At 47.0% G+C, this 22,594-nt stretch overlaps 2 protein-coding genes across 3 annotated transcripts in view; one reads left to right on the top strand and one right to left on the bottom strand.

Moving 5' to 3' along the window:
* LOC140418551 (uncharacterized) overlaps positions 1-5,860 on the bottom strand; it is a 65,285-nt gene extending 59,425 nt beyond the window's left edge. The window contains exons 1-2 of one of the 2 annotated variants that reach the window (XM_072502046.1): positions 5,802-5,860; positions 2,900-4,671 (exon numbers count right to left, since the gene is read on the bottom strand). In XM_072502046.1, coding sequence (XP_072358147.1) covers positions 3,562-4,671; positions 5,802-5,837 — 1,146 coding nt within the window. In that variant the 5' untranslated portion in view covers positions 5,838-5,860 and the 3' untranslated portion in view covers positions 2,900-3,561. Of the gene's footprint in view, positions 1-2,899; positions 4,672-5,801 lie in introns of those variants that run through there. The other variant, XR_011945125.1, reaches the window with a different exon arrangement.
* The window catches only part of LOC140418552 (uncharacterized), a 70,659-nt gene extending 63,635 nt beyond the window's left edge, over positions 1-7,024 (top strand). The window contains exon 4 of the transcript XR_011945134.1: positions 6,862-7,024. The gene's annotated coding sequence lies outside the window, so the exon portion shown is untranslated. The remainder of the gene's footprint in view (positions 1-6,861) is intronic.
* The last annotated feature ends 15,570 nt before the right edge of the window (positions 7,025-22,594 follow it).

Below are 22,594 nucleotides of genomic sequence, written 5' to 3'. Positions count from 1 at the left end.
GTCAGTGACAGCCAGGTGATGGAGCTGAGGGCTGAATTTAGCTGAGAATAACGGGGCCTGTGTCCCAGTTGGGGAACTGCCATGGGCGTCGCTAATAGAGACAGGAAGGTGTTGGAGGACTGACTGGGAACTGCACCTCCAACCAATCAGCGGTGGGGGGGGGTGACCGGGGCTGACGGTGATGTGACCCCCAGGGTTCAGTGGCTCCGTGTCCAAAGCGGGGAGTCACGGGAACAGGGTACAGAGGAGCCGAAGGGAAACCATTTGGGTCCAGAACATGGTGAACATCCTGTTACTCTGGTTGTCTTTGATCCTCAAGTAATTTTCTGTTAGTTTTTTTAACCATGTTCTGTTTCGTTAAGAAACTTTTAACAGGAAAATATTTGAATTGGTTGAACTTGTCTTGATTAAATTTATTCACTTTAGGAAAAATGGGTGAAATGGGTTGACAAGCTCTTTAACAGAAAGTGAGTCCCTCTAAGGTAATTGGCAAAGGAGCCAGAGGGGTTGAGGAGATTTGATTTTTCTTTTGACAGTGTTTGAAAATGGGTTTAAGGAATCAATCGTGACTGACTAATTTATCACGGTTCTCTGAGGAAGTAACAAGGGATGTCAATAAAGGGGAACCTGTAGATGTGCTTTATCTGGATTTCCAGGAGGTATTTCCCAAGATGCCACTTCAAAGGTTATTACATAAAATAAGAGCAGCGAATGAGCTGGGGTGAGGTGGACCCTGGTAACATTATGGACATTGAAATATCTGGTCTCAGTGATGGTGTGGATGTGGGGTCAGAAACTCATCTTGGGGTCAGATCTGACACGGAGATTGTGCAGAGTGTGGTTCAGCCTCAGACAATTCCCAGGGAGAGGGATGGTCTCGGGAGTTAGGGAACGGAATTTGTAGTGGTGATTGAAGTCGATGACTGGTCTTCCCAATTTTTAATTGGAGGAAAGCCTTTCATCCAGTACTGGACGTGGGATACGCAGTTTGATAATTTAGTAACAGTGGAGGAATGGAGAGGGATGGGGGTGAGGTAGAGCTGGGTGTTGTCAGTGTACATGTGAAAACTAACACGGTGCTTTTGGATGATGTCACCTCATGAGAAATATGAGGGGCTGAGGATAGATCCTTTGGGAACACCGAGTACAAGGGATTTGGAGAGTAAAGGGAGATTGGAGATCATAGAATTTATAGGGCAGAAGGAGGCCATTCGGCCCATCGAGTCTGCACCGGCTCTTGGAAAGAGCACTCTACCCAAGCCAACAACCCCACCCTATCCCCATAACCCAGTAACCCCACCCAACACTAAGGGAAATTTTGGACACTAAGGGCAATTTAGCATGGCCAATCCACCTAACCTGCACATCTTTGGATTGTGGAAGGAAACCGGGGCACCCGGAGGAAACCCACGCACACACGGGGAGAACGTGCAGACTCCGCACAGACAAGCTGGGAATCGAACCTGGGACCCTAGAGCTGTGAAGCAATTGTGTTAACCACTATGCTACCGTGCTGCCCTAAATGTCTTGGAAATTTGTAGAGATGGTGGGGTCAAGTGTTATGTTTAGGATAGGCGATGATGCTGCATTAAAGTGAGAAGGACAGAACCAAATGAGAGAGAACTGGAAACATATTAACTAGCATAGAGAGGTTGGATGGTCAACTGTTTTGTGAGAATGGAGTCAAGGGAACAGAAGTTGGGTCTGATGGACAATATAAGCTCGGAGGGAGTGAGAAGATTGGAGAGAAACTGGAGAAAGATCCGAGTTCAGGGCTCAGACGAGGAGGAACTTTAGACAGTTTGGTCTGGTGGGTTAGTGGGAGGGAGGGAAGCAGCAGAGGCAGCTGATCAGATTGCCCCAATCTCAGTGACAAAGAAACCCCATGAACTCCACATACTTGTTGTCGGAGGTGAGGATGGATGAAACAGGGGGAGGGGGGAGAACATTTCAAAAGGAAGAACTTTTGTTAGAAATATTTTGAAATACTTGATGCACATTGTTTCACGCAATGCTGATTTATTTGACTTTTACCTGGAATATTAACCCCTATAACTGAGCTGGAGTTTATTTACTGTTAAGGGCATAGCCAAAAAGGAAATTTGAGACATTTGTCCTCCCAGTTTGTCTTTGCAATTTGTATAGCACAAGGAGAGGTTGTGAACCAGAGAAATGATGTCCCTGACTACTTGTGATGGTTTCATTGCAAAGTAAATGTTTATGATGGAATAGGAAAATAAATAAAATGATATAGAAGTACACTTAAAATAAGGCAATGGCTTCACACATCCCAATACTTTAAACAGTTCCAAACAATCTTAATTTAACTACCTCAGAGCGAACCTCCCCAATCTGTCCAGCAACGCCTTATGGATTTAAAGATCTATAAAATGCAGAAACCTTGTCCCAAACTGCCTTTACTCCAATTTGCTCCTGAGGTTAACCAGCAGTTAACGGGCTTTTCAAATCTGGCTTCCTTCACACAGCTTTCTGGGCTGAGATTCAAACAACATCTTCACAGGTTTCAGGGGCTTTTAACAGTAACTTAATTTGAAGCCTACTTGTGACAATCAGCATCCCCTTAACTACATTCTTTCCCTTTGATCTGTCCATCACTTTACCCAATTTCTTTTGAACTAATTTCTCCCAGAATTGATTAACATAATCTCTTTACTTCAACATTCATAATTTTAAAAAGTGAATTTACTTTATCCATATTTCATTCATGACACCTTTCTTTCACACCTTGTGTTGCTCTGTTTCTCTGGTTCTAAATATGGGGGTTAATATGGTCACCTTCCTTAATCCTAATTGTGTTTGCTTTAGTCGCCAGGTATCTCTCGATACCGCCACAAGGTTCAAATCCGAATACTGATCAAAGAGCCAATACACCAGTTAGTTAGTTCAAAGTCAATACTATTTATTTACACACACAGTAAGATCTACGTGTCTTTGGTAGCCGTTGGCCTTGCTTTGTTTGTGCTTTCGGTTGGGGAACTGGCGCCGGGATGCCTGAAACAGTATCGGTTACCTGAGTGGCTTTCCTTTGTTCCCGGAGATGGGCCATCAATATGCGAATCGACCTATAGTTTCAATTCCGTCTGGGAGCTGTCTCCCCAATCTGCATTCGGGCTCTGTGCCTGCTTGTTTTCCTAACATTGTCCACAGTTCCCTATATTCTTTGCGAGCGTCCATTTTGTATTCTGGAAGTGGCCATTCCAGATGGCTACACTTGCATATTTTATCTTTTGAATCACAACACCCATTTACATCTGTTTCTGTTCGCTACCCAACCTGACTACATTTTTTCGGTAAACATCTGGTTTGAAGTCTAGCCGGGCTCATTAACACATCAAACTCAGTTTAAATTCACACAGCTACTCTATCTCCCATCGTAAGGACCACTTCACCAGTTGCATAAAATGATAATATTACACATAGAAAATAGTTCAATTTCTTAGATTCTTCTGACAAATTTTCTTGATAAAACATCAGTAGAAATCAACATTTATGAACAAGGTTCATTCCTGGATGTGATTAACAGTAAAATACAATCACTAATTATTTACAAACACGCTGGTGACTTGTCAGGATGGACAACCGAGTGAATCTCTTCCCACACACGAAGCAGGGGAACGGTCTCTCCCCAGTGTGAACTCGCTGGTGTCTTTGCAGAGTGGATGACTGAGTGAATCCTTTCCCACACTCGAAGCAGGTGAATGGCCTCTCCCTGGTGTGAATTCGCTGGTGTACAGTCAGTAGAGATGATTGCCTGAACCCTGTCCCACAGTGAGAGCATCTGAATGGTCTCTCATCAGTGTGAACAAGCTGATGGCGCATCAGATCCACAGGACTTTTATAGCACTTCCCACAGTCAGTGCATTGAAATGGTCTCGCTTCAGTGTGAACCTGCTGGTGTTTCAGCAGGGTGGATGAATCGCTGAATCCCTTTCCACACTTGGAGCAGGAGAATGGCCTCTCACCGGTGTGAACTCGCTGGTGTTGTAGCAGCCCTGATGATCGAGTGAATCCCTTCCCACATTCGGGGCAGGTGAACGGCCTCTCTCCAGTGTGAATTCGCTGGTGTACAATGAGTTCAGATGACTGCCTGAACCCAGTTCCACAGTCCAAGCACCTGAACGGTCTCTCATCAGTGTGAGCTCGCTGATGGCGCATTAGGTTGAGGGAACTTTTATAGCACCTCGCACAGTCTACACATTTAAAAGGTCTCTCGTCCGTGTGAACCTGCTGGTGTTTCAACAGAGTGGAAGAATCAGTAAATCCCTTTCCACACTTGGAGCAGATGAATGGCCTCTCCCCAGTGTGAACCCGCTGGTGTTGTTGCAGCCCTGATGATCGAGTGAATCCCTTCCCACACTCTGGGCAGGTGAATGGCGTCTCCCCACTATGAACTCGCTGGTGTCTCAGCAGATTGGATGACCAGGTGAATCCCTTCCCACATTCTGGGCAGGTGAACAGTCTCTCCCCAGTGTGACTGGGCTGATGGGCTTCCAGCTCCGAAAGGGATCTGAATCCCTGCTCACAGTCCCCACATTTCTCCGCACTGCTAGCATTGCTATTTTCTTGCATGTTAAAAATCTGATGATATTCAGATCCTGATGTGATGTCTGTTTTCAGTTTCCCAACTGCAAATCCTCCCCTTCTAACACCCTGTGAAATTGATTTAAAACAGAAAAAAAGGAGTGAGAGAGAACCCACAAAAACACAAAGGCAGCTTGTGAAATTGAGCTGAATTCATCTGGTCATTTGTGGGGCCGGCACTGGGAGAAAGTGACCATGAAAACTGTTGGGTTGTCACAAAAATCCAACTGTTTCAGTGATGTCCTCAGGGAAGGGAACCTACCATCCGGTCTGGACCTACACAGGATTCTGGCCTTTATATGAACAAATGAAATAGGAGCAGGAGTAAACAATAAGCCCCATTGAGCTGCTTCAACGTTAACTATGATAATTGCTGATCTTGGTTTAATCTCCTATTTCCTGGCCTCCTCCTCAAATCCTTTGATTCCCTGAAAAATCTCTCCATCTCTGGGTTAGAAATTTCTGCCATTTTAATCTTGGGAAGACTGAAGCCATTGTCTTCACTCCCTGCTACGAATTCCACTTCCTAACCATTCAATCCGTCCATCTCCTCAGAAACTGTCTGAGGATTGTGCAGAGTTGAGGGGCTGAATGTCCTCCTTGTGCACTGACGGGATTCTATGATTGTCAGTCTAGGATAGAAATTTCCAACGTTCTTTCTCCTGCTCCCTAATCCAGAATGACCGATCATGCTCGCTGCTGTACTTTGCCCCTCGTCGTCATCAGCAGTCCTTCAATTTGAGGATGACGTCAGCTCAGAGTCTTGAGTTTCTGCCATGATGGACAGAACCACAGATCTTGAGACCATGAGGTATTGGGATCAGGAGAGCAGGATGTATTTCCCTTTCTTTCCATCAATCCATCGCCCCAACATTCAGACATTGGGACTCAAAGGGTGATGTAGATTGATGGACATGTTGTCTCCATTCTGAACAATGGGTAACAAGCTCCTCCCACTCATTGAAACATTGCCCCCTAGAAAGATGGCGGCCACGCATGCGCCATGGTGCACACATTCCAATAAAGATGGTGGCCATTAACCCAGGCTGAAAATGAGGAACTGCAGCCCCGCTCGGTACAATCTGGGTCTGGTAAACACTTTTCCGAGGTTACTGACTCACACAAGGTGCTTCCGCAGCGTTTCCGCCATTCCCCGCGATCTCTCCCTCTCTGCATGTTGTTAACCAACGCTTACTTACTGCGGGTGTAAAGAAGCAGCCGCTCTTCGTCGCCATTACCCACACTGCGCATGCTTCAATCACAGCAGGCCCCGCCACTCTTTCACTCCGATTGGTTGGAGGACCAGCCTCTCCCGGTCGGTCCACCAGTCCTGCCCCACCTGATCCTATTGGTCCGGAGCCGCTGTCAATCACCTGGGCATTGTGACAGTTTCAAATGGTGAGAGCGGCCACAGTCAGTATCTGGAGAACCATAACTAAATTTTGTTTTCATAAAATAGTGAATTAGTCATGGTTTGTTGACAGCAAAATATAATCAATTTCTGGTGTGTGTTACTCTGTCGCTGTTATAGATCATAGAATTTACAGTGCAGCAGGAGGCCATTCGGCCCATCGAGTCTGCACCGGCTCTTGGAAAGAGCACCCTACCCAAGGTCAACAGCCCCATCCTGTCCCCATTGCCCAGTAACCCCATCCAACACGAAGGGCAATTTTGGACACTAAGGGCAATTTAGCATGGCCAATCCACCTAACCTGCACATCTTTGGACTGTGGGAGGAAACCGGAGCACCCAAAGGAAACCCACGCAGACACGGGGAGGATGTGCAGACTCCGCACAGGCAGTGACCCAAGCCGGGAATCGAACTTGGGCCCCTGGAGCTGTGAAGCAATTGCGCTAACCACTATCCTACCGTGCTGCTCACCTGAATATAAATTATACTCATTCTTAATAGCAAAATATACCAGTACAATTAGCAGTGTGCGTTTGTGTAGCGTCAATTTATAAAGAAATGCTGTTGGTGAATGTCCAGGCTTGTGCAACACTTACCAGGACATAAAACAATAATCAAATTAATTTAAGAATGAAATGTTCCAGCTGCTGCCTGTCGGTATTTCCCGTTCTGAGCTGCACAATGAACAACAACAAACCACACCAAGCATACTCAAATATTAACTTATATTCCCCTCTGTTCAACTGGTGTGGATGCTCTTTGTCGACAAGCTGCGGGCTTTGTGTATATTTCCCCCTTCTGCGTTCATTTCCCTAGAATTGATATTCTGATTTTCTGTTTTCATCAAGTGTCCGACCGGTGTCAAGTTATGATCATATCCACCAGAGGGCGACATGGTCACACGTTTCCCGCTGCTGCCTCAAGGCTCACAGTTGACCGCATGGAGAGGGACACTGCGATTTGCTAAACTATAGAAGACGTGTCTCAATAAAGGAAGAAGATTCAACAATAGCTCTGATTGGTTAATTAATAGAAAGCAAAGAGTGGGGATTAATGGGTGTTTCTCTGGTTGGCAAGTGGTGTCCCTCAGGGATCAGTGTTGGGCCCACAACTGTTCACAATTTACATAGATGATTTGGAGTTGGGGACCAAGGGCAATGTGTCCAAGTTTGCAGACGACACTAAGATAAGTGGTAAAGCAAAAAGTGCAGAGGATACTGGAAGTCTGCAGAGGGATTTGGACAGGCTAAGTGAATGGGCTAGGGTCTGGCAGATGGAATACAATGTTGACAAATGTGAGGTTATCCATTTTGGTAAGAATAACGGCAAAAGGGATTATTATTTAAATGATAAAATATTAAAACATGCTGCTGTGCAGAGAGACCTGGGTGTGCTCGTGCATGAGTCGCAGAAAGTTGGTTTTCAGGTGCAACAGGTGATTAAGAAGTCAAATGGAATTTTGTCCTTCATTGCGAGAGGGATGGAGTTTAAGACTAGGGAGGTTATGCTGCAATTGTATAAGATGTTAGTGAGGCCACACCTGGAGTATTGTGTTCAGTTTTGGTCTCCTTACTTGAGAAATGACGTACTGGCACTGGACGGTGTGCAGAGGAGATTCACTAGGTTAATCCCAGAGCTGAAGGGGTTGGATTACGAGGAGAGGTTGAGTAGACTGGGACTGTACTCGTTGGAATTTAGAAGGATGAGGGGGGATCTTATAGAAACATATAAGATTATGAAGGGAATTGATAGGATAGATGCGGGCAGGTTGTTTCCACTGGCGGGTGAAAGCAGAACTAGGGGGCATAGCCTCAAAATAAGGGAAGTAGATTTAGGACTGAGTTTAGGAGGAACTTCTTCACCCAACGGGTTGTGAATCTATGGAATTCCTTGCCCAGTGAAGCAGTAGAGGCTCCTTCATTAAATGTTTTTAAGATAAAGATAGATAGTTTTTTGAAGAATAAAGGGATTAAGGGTTATGGTGTTCGGGCCGGAAAGTGGAGCTGAGTCCACAAAAGATCAGCCATGATCTCATTGAATGGCGGAGCAGGCTCGAGGGGCCAGATGGCCTACTCCTGCTCCTAGTTCTTATGTTCTTATATTCTTAAGGAAATGTCAAGGCAATTACCGGGGTATATAGAAAATGCTGTTTTTGAAAGAAGAATAAGGTCACGATTTCAAAGTGTCTCGGGCAATATAGATCGTGTGACCTCATCCCTGACTCGAAGATTCTAGATTCTAGTCCGTCAAGTCCTTCCCGATATATTTCTTCTCAGTGACTTGCACAGTGAGCAGGTGCAGGGTGGTCACGGTGTAGGGAAGATTCAATCGTCGCTATTTCCTCTCCATCAGTTCCGAGTGCAGCTGAGAGTCAGCGCACACTTCACTCAATATTGAGACTGCGGTATCCCCGCCCACAGCTTCCGGTTGCTGCTCTCACTCTGGCCCAATTGTGTTACTGGAGAGATTGCTGCTGCTGGTTCATTCCTCTCATTGGCCGGATCAGCAGTGCAGTGGGGCGGGGATCTGTATTTCTGTCTCTGACAGAGGATTTCTCTCATTGTAGAATTACAAACTCAAGAAGGACCATGAGGCACCGTCTCGCTTCGCTCCTCATCATTATCTCACTTCTCAGTAAGTATTTCTTTCCCAGTAACACTCCTTTCTCCTCCTGACTGCTGTAACCCAGATGTTATTGTTGGTAAAATGACAGTGATTATTTTGCAAATTCTTTTATTGCTTAATATGAGGCTGGCTCTGATTGTCATTCTCGCTGTCACTTCTGTTAGAATGGAGCCATCAAGACACCGTGGAACAAAAGGAACCTGAAATAACGGTTACAGAGGAAAGTAATGTCACATTAACCTGCACCTTGAAAACAAGCGATTCTAGCCCTACTGTGTACTGGTACAATCAGCAGCCCGAGAAAACTCCAATGTTCATGCTCCGTCTTATTGGACTGAATGTGCAAAGGAACACCGACCTCAATGATCGGTTTTCTTCTACGTTTGATAAAAAGAACAAGACTACCGAGCTAACGATCAGTAACACAATGATCTCCGACAGCGCCGTGTATTTCTGTGCCATGAAGCCCACACTGCTGCAGAGATATGCTGGGTCCCGTACAAAAACCCCACACTGGCAGTTCCAGCTGCTCCTCATGGGTAGTTCAGTTTCCATAGTGACAGTTACAAAATTTGTAAGAAAACAACTCAAAAACAGCAAGAGGTGAGGTCCACTTGCACAGTTATTCTAGTTGACAATTGCAGCTCGCTTCATAACAGATATAAGATTGACGAATCGATCTGTGATTCCTTAACTCCTGCTTCTTGTTCATATCCTGGTGTACAGACTCACTCACTCAGTAAACTAGCAGGTCTCACTGAACGACAACAAATGCAGCAATTTATGTACATGTCGAGCTTTTCAAATCATTACATGTCCCATTGAGTTTCAGAGGAACATTTAGCTCGTATGGCCAAAAACGTGGTCAAAGAGTTTGGATATTTGGGGTGGCACAGTGGCTAGCACTGCTACTTCACAGCGCCAGGGACCCAGATTCAATCCTGGCCTTGGGCGAGTCTGTGGCGTTTGCACGATCTCCCCGTATCTGATTTGGTTTCCTCCCTCAATCCAAAAATATGCTGTGGATAAAACATGCAGAATAGGTGGATTAGGTGGATTTAATAAACTTCAATCAGGTCCCCATCAGCCTACTCTGCTCCAAGGAATACAACCCCAACCTAACCAGCCTCTCTTCATAGCTGAAACACTCCATCCCCGGCATCATCCTGGTGACTCTCCACTGCACCCTCTCTACTGCAATCAAATCCTTGCTGCAGTGTAGTGACCAGAACTGCACACAATACTCCAGCTGTTGCCTAACATGCGTTCCTACAGCTCCTTCATAACCTCCCTGCTCTTATATTGAACGGAAAATAAACTCAAATATTTCATAAGCCTTCTTAACCACTTGTCCTCTACCTTTAGAGATCTATGGATCCGCACCCGGGTTCCCTCTGGTTACTGTAATTCCTAGCGTCCTACCGTTCATTGTATATTCCCTTGCCTTTTTAGTCCTGCCAAGATGTATCACCTCGCACTTCAGAGTCCATTTGCCACTATTCTAAGGTTTTCCTCCTCACTATCAACCACATCAACAATTTTCTCGGAGTCTCCGAACTTACTGATCATACCTCTTGCCAGCGTCCTTGGGTTACACGGAATGTGGAGCTGAGGCCATGGTCACTTTAGTCATGATCTCATTGAATTGTGGAGTAACTCGAGTGGCCGATTGACCGACTTCCTGCTCCTACGTCGGATGCTCATATGGCAATGGAAAGGCCCTGCATTTTCCCGAGTGTTTGTTATCCTTCAATGGTGTGGTGAACCCTATGCCGCAGCCGGTTCGCGTTACTTGTCAGAAAATTATCTCATCTTGCTTCATTGCAGCAGAGAAATGCATTCCTCCGATTGCCAGCGACACTCCAGTGAAAGGCAAGGCTAGTAGTATTGGGCAGCCAATATCTGGATATAAATGTGTACGTGGCACACCCGGAAGTTTGTAACTTGGAATTAACCTAATGACAGGAATGTTACAGCACTCGGAATCGCAGACACACAGAACCACACAGTTCAGACGAGGCCCTTCGGCCCCTCGTGTCTGCACCAACACGCGAAAAACACCGGACCGACCGACCAAACCCTATTTGCCAGCACTTGGCCCATAGCCTTGAATCTTATGACGTGCCATGTGCTCATCCTGGTACTATTTAAAGGATGTGAAGCAGACTGCCTCTACCACCCTCCCAGGTAGTTTATTCCAGGCCGTCACCACCCTCTAGGTAAATAAGATTTCCCTCAAATCCCCCATTACCTCCTGCTCCTCATGTGATGTGCTCAGAATTTAGTTTTTTTCAGAGACCAGATTGTGCGGAATTATTTCCATCAGCTGAAGGTTCAATGTTTTGTAAAGAAGACAGGGGCAGATGGATGATATTTCCTGTTGCGGGTGCTTGTGGGGAAAAATGAATCAAAGGACTTTGATTGGCTCAGCACAAGGAGCTCAGGGGAGCCGAGCAGCGACACAAAGGAACAGACGGGATTCGAACCCGCGAATTTTGGTTTACGAGACCAACGCCTTTCCTTTTGGCCACCGCACCGTGTGGAGGTGAACGATATTAATTGCACTGTGAGTTGTCACCATTTGCCAAAATTGATGAGAGAAGAAGAATCAACAGAACATTTCAAAAGTTATTGTCAGGGCGAAAAGGGCCAATAGAAATATCTCTTACAAATAGGTGCAGGTAGCGTCAGTTGAACACCCCCCCCCCCCCCTACCCCCCGAACTATCGCGGGGAACCGCCTCTCGATCTCCTCGTTATGATCTCCCTACTTAGGATTTCCTTCACTGCAAAACCCCCATTCTCCCCTCACTGAGTAACCGGATATTCTTGTTCATTAAATAATATTGAGATGGTGTGGGTGACCGTTATGTTGGTCGATATGAGGCTGATTCTGAATTTTGACATTTGAATTGTTTTCTGTTCGTTTTTATCAGACTGGCACTGGAGCGGGTCCAGCGGAGATTCACACGGATGATCCCAGGAATGGTAGGCCTAACATACGATGAACGTCTGAGGATCCTGGGATTATATTCATTGGAGTTTAGGAAGTTGAGGCGAGATCTAATAGAAACTTACAAGTTAATGAATGGCTTCGATAGGGTGGATGGAGGGAAGTTGTTTCCATTAGCAGGGGAGACTAGGACCCGGGGGCACAGCCTTAGAATAAAAGGGAGTCACTTTAGAACAGAGATGAGGAGAAATTTCTTCAGCCAGAGAGTGGTGGGTCTGTGGAATCCATTGCCACAGAGGGCGGTGGAGGCCGGGACATTGAGTGTCTTTAAGACAGAAGTTGATAAACTCTTGATTTCTTGAGGAATTAAGGGCTATGGAGAGAGAGCGGGTAAATGGAGTTGAAATCAGCCATGATTGAATGGTGGTGTGGACTCGATGGGCCGAATGGCCTTACTTCCGCTCCTATGTCTTATGGTCTTATGGTCCAGCATGTTCAGAGGTTATTTCCTCTCAACAGGACACCGGCGGTCCGTCAGGAACAACAATCCGGGAATTTACCGAGGAGACGGTGCGTTCCTCAGGGAATGCTGCACTCTCAGAGTTCCTGGCCTCTGGATGATATGTTAAATTGAGGACACTGCCTTCCTCCGGAATGTATCTCTGTGCGAAGCAGACACAGTGAAACACATACCAATGGAGGTATTTACACCGCATGGCCACCATTTCCAAAAAAAGAGCAGGAGAGACGCCCTGTCCAATATCCATCCACCAATCACAGTTACTGTAACAGCGGGACGGTTAAATATTCCTGTATGGGATGATATGCTGAGTTCCATTGGCTGCTGGGTTTTCTACATTTTATTACAACAGTGACGGTGAAACACTTTGGAACCTGAAGCTCTATAAATATTCTAATTTCATTCTCCAAACTGCCCCCTTCCATTGCTTTATTTTGGCAATACATTTATTAGTGCTAAAAGTGTATGTTAGAATTGAAAAGTTGAGATATCACCTCGATTTCAGGCTCCATTTCAGACTCGCCGCTCATCACAGTGTTTGCCTAACACTCTGTTACGCTGAGTGGTGACAGTTTTTGTACACGTTCAGCCCAGCTCTGTGTCTCTGTGGGTCTCAGCGCGCAGTAATACACCGCGGAGTCTGTCAGCTCTGTATTAGTCACGCTCAGCCGGGCGGTGCGGATTGTATCATTGAGCTCCGCTGAAAAACGGTCCCCTGGGGATCTCTCGGTGTTCCCGGTGTATTTACTAATCTGCAGCAGGAACTCCATGGATCCGCTGGGGTACTGACGGTACCAGAATAGGTAAGGATTGCTCGTGCTTGTAGCTGTATAATTACAGAACAACTGAACATCATCTCCTTCATTCACTGTGACTGCAGCCGGTGTCTGTGAAACAGAATCTCCTCGACAATGTCCTGTAAGAACCAAGAGTGATTTTAAATTAAACAATGCGAATTCACTGAGTCTATACCGCAGATTCGTCCCGTCATCCTGAATACTAATCTCAGAGAATGATCAGACAAGACAATAGAAATATATTTTCCACAGCTCAGTGGTCGCAACGGGAAAATGTTTGGACGGATTAAATAAATCTTCTAACACAAAGATTCCGTTCTTTCTAACGAGATCCGGTCCTCACCTTCAGTCACTGTAACTGGAAGCGCAAAGTACTAACGGTCTGTGTGTTTGACAGTCTGCTGTTTGTCAAGGTCATTCACTGGCACCAGAGGAGCTTCAATCTCAGCCCAACTCTTCCGCTCTCATCCCCTCGGGAAATGTGCCGACTTCCAGCAGTGTTCCGTGCTGGGACCAGCGAAATTCGGATGCCCTTTCGAAGTTGGGGTCAATCTATTTGTCCGACCACCCACCCCCACCCCCTTGTATTGAGCGAACTGCCTGACAGAATGTCATGTGTAGAAAAGCTGTGACATAAAGAGTTGAGCAACTTGTGAACTTACCGGTTAAAAGCGAGACCGCTGTGAGGAATAAATACAAAGTAACAGGTGACATGTTTGCAGAGAGATCGTGGCAGCTTTCAGCAGAACTGGCTGAGGCTGAAATTGTTTTCGTCAAGAGTTGAGAAGAGGATGAGTCACATCCGAGTGCCTGCTGATTGGTACATTGCTCACAACGTCATCGAGTCACATCCAATTGCCTGTAAGCTCCTTTTCTCTTCAATTGAATCAATGTTCTCACAGGGCATTGGATCTCCAGTTCATCCTGTTGGCGCAGATCGAAAGCGACAACGTGAATTTGTTCATCCCCATGCGAATCTTTAAATAGTAGGAAGTCTTACAACCCCAGGTTAAAGTCCAACAGGTTTGTTTCGATATCACTAGCTTTCGGAGCGCTGCTCCTTCCTCAGGAGCAATCTTTAAATAGGTTGACAGGAACAGGTTATTTATAATGTGAGGTAGGCAGTTGTTTCACCCAGAGCTGGAACAAATGAAATTCTAATGAATTTGGTGGGCATTGTTGTAAACAATGGGTGTTTGGATGAGAACTCTGTATTTTGCATGAACATTACGCCTTGCGAATGTGATGATATACTGAGCCGTTGTTGCTCTCTTTGTTTGGCTCTTAATTTGGCTCTGCTTAATTATGTTTGCTCAAGAGTCGCCAGGTATCTTTCGACACCGCCACATGGTTCAGAACCGGGGCTATTTAGCACACTGTGCTAAATCGCTGGCTTTGAAAGCTGACCAAGGCAGGCTAGCAGCATGGTTCATTCCCGTAACAGCCTCCCCGAACAGGCGCTGGAACGTGGCGACTAGGGGATTTTCACAGTAACTTCATTTGAAGTCTACTTGTGATAATAAGCGATTTTCAATTTCAACCGAATACTGATCAATGACTCGATACACCAGTTAGTAAGTTCAAAAGCAATGCTCATTCATTTACACACAGTCAAATCTACTCATGCATAAACTCTACAAACTAGACAACCACTATTACTAAAGCCTATACTTAGTTTCGGGTGCCCACTCAGTCAGAGGAACAATGGCCGTTGCTCGGTTCTGAGGCTGATGGGTTGAGTTGTTTACAGTGTAGCCACTCGGAGCGTCTATCTCGTAGTGTGCGTTGACTTGGGACTTACTTGGTCTGATGCAGCTGCTAGGCAGGTTTCTCTCTCGGTGAGAGCCAAAGCCAAAGGAGGAAGATTCTCCCTTGGGGAACATCTTTTATACTGAAAAGAGGTTCGCGCGCTTTTGGGCGGGCCTTGAACTTAACCTCAACTAATTGCGTCTTTCTCAATCAGTCGAATCGATTTTCCTCCAATAGAGGGGTGGTTCCCTGATCGCTGGGTGTGTCCTGGTGACTGTTAGTCTGCTTTGTCTTAGCCTATCCTCGCTCCGGGGAGTCTGCCTTAACATTCTGTATTTAAATGTTTCCCTTTTGTCCCAGGAGATGGCTCATTAGTATGTAGATTGATTGGTAGTTTCTGTCCTGTCTGAGAGTTTAAGGTTCTAGTCAACAGACAGAGCTTGCACCTGCTTGTTTCTTAACATTGTCCAATTTTCCCTGCATTCTTTGCAAGTGTCCATTTTGTAATCGGGACGTGACCACCTCAGAGGCTACACCGTCAGCAACATAGATGTGCAGGATAAGTGGATTAGCCATGCAAAAATTGTCCCTTAATGTCCCAGGATGTGCAGGTTAAGTGGGGTTGCAGGGTTTAGGGCTGGGGAGTGGGCCGAGGTAGAGTGCTCTTTCAGAGGGTCGGTGCAGACTGGATGGGCCAAATGCCTGACGCCACCCCCTCCCCCCCAAGCCCCGACTCCAGTCCAGCCTGACCCTCCCACTCCAGTCCTGCCTGACCCTCCCCCACTCCAGTCCAGCCTGACCCTCCCAGTCCAGTCCAACCTGACCCCCCAACTCCAGTCCAGCCTGACCCTCCCACTCCAGTCCAGCCTGCCCCAACCACTCCTGTCCAGCCTGACCCCCCAACTCCAGTCAAACTGACCCTCCCACTCCAGTCCAGCCTGACCCTCCCACTCCCGTCCAGCCTGACCCTCCCCACTTCAGTCCAGCCTGACGCTCCCACTCCAGTCCAATCTGACCCTCCCACTCCAGTCCATCCTGACCCTCCCACTCCAGTCCAGCCTGACCCTCCCACTCCAGTCCATCCTGACCCTCCCACTCCAGTCCAGCCAGACCCGCCTACTCCAGTCCATCCTGACCCTCCCACTCCGGTCCTGACCCTCCCACTCCAGTCCTCACCCCCTCACCCCAGCCCAGCCTGACCCTCCCACTCCAGTCCAGCCTGACCCTCCCACTCGAGTTCAGCCTGACCCCCCAACTCCAGTCCAGCCTGACCCTCCCACTCCAGTCCAGCCAGACCCGCCTACTCCAGTCCATCCTGACCCTCCCACTCCGGTCCTGACCCTCCCACTCCAGTCCTCACCCCCTCACCCCAGCCCAGCCTGACCCTTCCACTCCAGTCCAATCTGACCCTCCCACTCCAATCCAGCCTGACCCTCCCACTCCAGCCCAGCCTGACCCTCCCACTCCAGTCCAGCCTGACCCTCCCACTCGAGTCCAGCCTGACCCTCCCACTCCAGTCCAGCCTGACCCTCCCACTCCAGTCCATCCTGACCCTCCCACTCCAGTCCAGACTGACCCTCCCACTCCAGTCCAGCCTGACCCTCCCACTCCAGTCCAGCCTGACCCTCCCACTCCAGTCCTCACCCCCTCACTCCAGTCCAACCTGACTCTCCCACTCCAGTCCAACCTGACCCTCCCACTCCAGTCCTCACTCTCCCACTCCAGTCCATCCTGACCGCCCCAATCCAGTCCAACCCTCCCCTCCCACTCCAGTCGAGCCCGATAGCCCACTCAGTCCAACCCCACCTTACTAGCTCTGGTGCGATCTGAACCCCTTCAGTCCAGCCTGACCCTCCCACTCCAGTCCAGCCTGACCCTCCCACTCCAGTCCTGACCCTCCCAGTCCAGTCCAGCCTGACCCTCCTCCCTCCGATCCGACTCGACTCCTGCGCCTCCCATACCCTCTTCTTTGTTCCTTCGGACACACGTCCGGTCTGAGACCCCCTCCCTTGCTGTTCGATCACCGCGCCCCCCGCCCCCCCCCCACCCCATTGTACCGCCCCCCTCCTCGTCCGATACCCCCGCCTTCCCTGCCCCACTTACCTTTTTAATTGTCCCTTTAAACACTTCTCTTCCGGCAGATAGTGCCGCAAGAAATAGGTGCTTCTTACCTCGCTGCGCCTCAGTTGCCCCGCGCCGGACAAAGATAGATAGGTTCTTGATTAATAAGGGGATTAGGGTTATACAGAGAAGGCAGGAAAATGGGGATGAGAAACACATCAGCTGTGATTGACCGGCGGAGCAAACCTGATGGGCCAAATGGCCTCATTCTGCTCCTGTGTCTTATGGCCTCATGTTCCAGAAATGGGACAGGTATTTTGAGGCGCACATTGTAGTGATTGTCGCTGCCACCAGAGGGCAGTGAGAGACTGGGTGAGTATATAGAGTGAAGAAAATGTGATGGAAGGAACCAATATGGAAACAGAAACTTTATTTTAACACTGATATGAAACTTAAAATTAAAAAAGTTATTTATTATCATGTGTTTTCACTGTTGCTATTACTGTTGGGATGTTACAAATGTCCGATAGATAGACGAGTTCGCCTTTGACGTGTTCAAATTAGAAAATGATAGAAGGACCTTCATCAGGATCTTCTTGTCAAACCGAGTGGTCAGATTTGCAGGAAGAGTGAGTGAGGAGTGTGCAACAACGCTGCAGGAAGAGTGAGTGAGCAGAAGGCACCGCAATCGCTGGACAGCAGACGTGAAGGTGAGATTTAGTCTCTCCCGCAAGAAAGTAGCTAGAACAGGAAGGAGGGAATACCTGTTCTCATTTGTTACTATGCAACTTGTCGGCAGTTCAAGTGAATAATTGCACCGTGCACTTACCAGTATACACCGCCAGAGAGCAGTGTGATGTATGGAAAGTATTTAACGTGGGAGGTCAGGTGTGTGCTCTCAGTGCGAGCTGGTGTCAGCGTGAAACGTGGAGAATGGGTGGTTAAACATTAAGGAATGCTCAGCTCATTTAGTTAGTTCAACAGAAACACGTCACTGAGTGAACCCGAAGTAAGTGTTTAGCACCCCGTTAATTTTTCAGAACAGAGTATTCATCTCCTGGCTCTGAGCCGAGCTCGGTATTGCGTGTTAACTGATAATGCTTCGGGTTCACACTGGCATTTTGCTGTTTTTCATTCTGATCTGCACGGAGGTTAGCGGAGAAACTGAGATGCTGCAGCTCCCTGGGTGGATGGTTGTTAGTGAAGCGGGTAATGTATCCATGAACTGCACCAGCAGCATTGCATTTGACCTCGTATTCTGGTACAGACAGTACCCGAACCAGTCACCCCAGCATCTGGTAATGGCCACAAGAGGAACCGACCAACACGGGAGGATTACAGCTTCAATCGGTGGAGACAACAAGCTCAATATCCTGACTGTGAAAGACACGCGAGTTACAGACACCGCCACATATCTCTGCGCTGTGAGCCACAGTGTAACTAACGGAGGGAGACCCAATACAAAAACCTGCACCGTCTTACCAAGCCGCTTTGCTGTGTCTGAAATATCGGCGTTTCATGAGGCGGGATGTGGAATTCCATGGAAAGGGGGAATGAGAACAAAACGTAGCGAGAAGGGGAAGATTTAAAGAGGGTGAAACATGAAGAGAGTTGGAAATACGGTCGAAGGGGAAGCGTTAACATGCAAACCGGAGTGAGTGAAAGAAGAATACGTAAAGATACGTAAAAAAACGCACGTTCTGAAACAATGAAAAGAGAAAAGTTAAAAAGTGAAAAATAACGAGTGTGATGCATAGAGTGAAGGATCAGGTAAAATCATAAATGAAGCGACTCAGACATAATGTAAAACGGCCTTTGTTTTAACATCATTCAATCTTCCTTGATAATTCGACGTTATGGCTTGAAAAACGGCGTTTGAAGAACTGCTATTGGGTATTGCTCGTTACGTAAATCTACACCCTTTCCACAGTTCTGTCCATATAAATTACTCCCACTGGGAACCCCGCCAGAGGGCGAGGTGTTCCAAGGTATTTCCTGTTATCAACTTTAAATTATCGACAAAGGACTCGCGGTAACGCTGCGAGCTGCCGTCCCGACAACAGCTTGTTCAAACTCTGATACACATTGTCTGCCCTGTGATAGTGGAGGTCTTTCCCAGTTTGTTATTGCTGCCTCAGCAAGGGTCCTGGGATCTGTATTTCCCGAACCTTTTCCTGAAATCCACAATGAACATCAAACTGTTTTCTTTCAGTTAGTCAGGATGTGGTTAGTGCTGAGGCTTCGAATGTTTACAATTTAGATAAATGACTTGGATGGTACAGAGAGATGTAGGAAAGTAAATGTTGAAGAGGACCGTAGGGGCCTATAAAAGGGCATGGACAGGGTAAGTGAATGGACAAATGTCTGGCAAACAGACTATAATGTGGAAAATATGAAATGACTAATTTTGAGAAGTAGACACAGAGAGAAGCTCATTATCTGAGGAATTGCAGTGGACTGAGATTCAGAGGGATCTGGGTTTCCGTGCCTGAATCACAAACGTCAGTTTCCAGGTGCAGCCAAGAATGAGAATATTGTTATTTATTGTGAGGTGAATTCATCACAAAAACATGGAGGTTATGCTTCAATCATAGAGGGTATGCGTGGGATCACATCTGGAATATTGTGCAGTAGGGTGCGATTTGTTGCAAGTTTATAATGGTCCCCGACTGTAACTATCACTGTGGAGGCTGGATTATTGTTTCTTTGCTGAGCACTAACTGGAACTCTGACTGCTGGGTTTTTGTACGGGACTCGCTATATCTGTCGCAGTGTGGGCTGCAAGGCACAGAGATACAGTGCGCTGTCAGACATCAGCGTGTTGCCTATCATTAGCTCGCTAAGTTTCGCAGTTTTGTTTAAGGTTGCTGAAACGCGATCGGCGATGTCAGGGTGTCTGTAAAGGTTCTCTCCCAGAACACGGAGAATGTATTGTGGAGCCTTCCCGGGACTCTGACTGTACCAGTACACATACGGGTTAGGAGCGCTCGTCTTCAAGTTGCAGGTTAGTGTGACATTGCTTTCCTCTTCAATCTTTATTTCTGCATCCGGCTGCTCCACTGTATCCTGGTGGCTCCAATCTGACATAAAAAATAGATTAAGAACAACAATCAGTATCAACCCCAAATTGATCAACTTAATCTTCACCATCACCATTATGTTCACCAACAATAACATCTGGGTTACAGCAGCCAGGAGGAGAATGGAGTTTTACTGGGAAGGAAATACTTACTGAGAAGTGAGATAATGATGAGCATCTGAGCGAGCTGGTTCCCCATGATCCTTCCTGGGTCTGGAACTCTGCAGTGAGAGGAATCCTCTGTCAGAGACAGAAATACAGATCCCCGGCCCACAGCACTGCTGATCGACCAATGGCAGAGGCAGCAGTTTCTCCAATGACACAATTGGGTCAGAGCGAGAGCAGCAACCGAAAGCTGTGGGCGGGGATACCGCAGTCTCAATATTGAGTATGTGGTGACTGTCATGTGCACTCGGAGCGGAAATAGGAAGGGGTGAATCTGCAGAAGACTGTGACCATCCTGCACCTGCTCACTGCTCCAGCCACTGAGAACAAATCGAGCGGGAGGGACATAAAGCAACTGAGGCTTCTTTAAACACGACTTCTGACACTAGACACTGCGTCACTGAATCTGCAAATAGTCTGCCTGTCAATGTAGAGCATCAAAAGAGCAGACGGATAAACAAACATGCCAATGTTTGTTCTCCATTGGCCTGGGATGAAATTAACCCGGCTGATGGAGGTAAATCTCTATTAACTGTATGAGTCGGTGTAAATTCCCATCAATCTGTTAAACAATACTGATGAGTATAATCTAGTACCTAATGGGTAAGAGCATCGCCAGTATTATGAGAAACGTGTCTGATTGAATCGCTCAGTGAATGAACATAGAACATAGGACATAACAGCGCAGTACAGGCCCTTCGGCCCTCGATGTTGCGCCGACCTGTGAAACCACTCTAAAGCCCATCTACACTATTCCCTTATCATCCATATGTTTATCCAATGACCATTTGAATGCCCTTAGTGTTGGCGAATCCACTACTGTTGCAGGCAGGGCATTCCACGCCCTTACTACCCTCTGAGTAAAGAACCTACCTCGGACACCTGTCCTATATCTATCTCCCCTCAATTTAAAGCTATGTCCCCTCGTGCTGGACATCACCATCTGAGGAAAAAGGCTCTCTCTGTCCCCCCTATCTAATCCTCTGATCATCTTGTATGCCTCAGTTAAGTCACCTCTTAACCTTCTTCTCTCTAACGAAAACAGTCTCAAGTCCCTCAGCCTTCCCTCATACGATCTTCCCTCCATACCAGGCAACATCCTGGTAAATCTCCTCTGCACCCTTTCCAATGTTTCCACGTCCTTCCTCTAATGCGGCGACCAGAATTGCACGCAATACTCCAAATGCTGCCGCACCAGAGTTCTGTACAGCTGCAACATGACCTCATGGCTCCGAAACTCAATCCCTCTATCAATAAAAGCTAACACACCGTACGCCTTTTTAACAACCCTCTCAACCTGGGTGGCAACTTTCAAGGATCTATGTACATGCACACAGAGATATCTCTGCTCATCCACACTACCAAGAATCTTACGATTAGCCCGGACTCTGTCTTCCAGTTATTCCTTCCAAAATGAATCACCTCACACTTTTCTGCATTAAACTCCATTTGCCACCTCTCAGCCCAGCTCTGCAGCTTATCTATGTCCCTCTGTAACTTGCAACATCCTTCTGCACTGTCCACAACTCCACCGACTTCAGTGTCATCTGCAAATTTGCTCACCCATCCTTCTACGCCCTCCTCCAGGTCATTTATAAAAATGACAAAGAGCAGTGGCCCCAAAACAGATCCTTGTGGTACACCACTAGTAACTGGACTCCAGGCTGAACATTTCCCATCAACCACCACCCTTTGTCTTCTTCCAACTAGCCAATATCTGATCAAAAAATGCTAAATCACCCTGAATCCCATGCCTCCGTATGTTCTGCAATAGCCTATCGTGGGGAACCTTATCAAACGCTTTACTGAAATCCATATACACCACATCAACTGCTTTACCCTCGTCCACCTGTTTGGTGACGTTCTCAAAGAACTCAATAAGGTTTGTGAGGCACGACCTACCCTTCACAAAACCGTGTTGACTATCTCTAATCAAATTGTTCCTTTCCAGATGATTATACATCCTATCTCTTGTAAACCTTTCCAAGGCTTTGCCTACAACAGAAGTAAGGCTCACTGGTCTATAGTTACCGGGGTTGTCTCTACTCCCCTTCTTGAACAAGGGGACAGCATTTGCTATCCTCCAGTCTTCTGGCACTATTCCTGTAGAAAATGATGACATAAAGTTCAAAGCCAAAAGCTCAGCAAACTCCTCCCTAGCTTCCCAGAGAATCCTAGGATGAATCCCATCCAGCCCAGGGGACTTATCTATGGGAATGGGAATGAAATGAGTCAGAGTTTTAGAAGGAGAGGGGGACCCGGGCTCAGTCCAACTCAGTGTTCCACCAAGACACAGCAGGGGGGCGGGCCTATTGTGACATCACTGAGGATACCTCTGCAGTTGGTCTCATGTGACTTTCTAATTATCATGTTTGGGCTTTGCTCCCTCTGATGGTGGATTCTGTTCAATCCGGTTCAGAATGGGGGTTACTGAATGGACTTAATGTTTATAATATAGTAATCTTTATTGTCACAGGTAGGCTTACATTAACACTGTAATTATTGATTTGTATGTCAAAACATCAATGTCAGGAATGAGAATTGACTATTTAAATCTGGATACTGCTCATATTGCACTGGAAGTCTGGTCGCAACTATCCCAGAGCTGGAACAGGAATCCAGTGCGTTCTGGC

The sequence above is a fragment of the Scyliorhinus torazame genome, chromosome 5 (genome assembly GCF_047496885.1).
Source record: "Scyliorhinus torazame isolate Kashiwa2021f chromosome 5, sScyTor2.1, whole genome shotgun sequence".
Classification (NCBI taxonomy): domain Eukaryota; kingdom Metazoa; phylum Chordata; class Chondrichthyes; order Carcharhiniformes; family Scyliorhinidae; genus Scyliorhinus; species Scyliorhinus torazame.
This window is presented reverse-complemented; position numbering and strand designations above follow the sequence as displayed.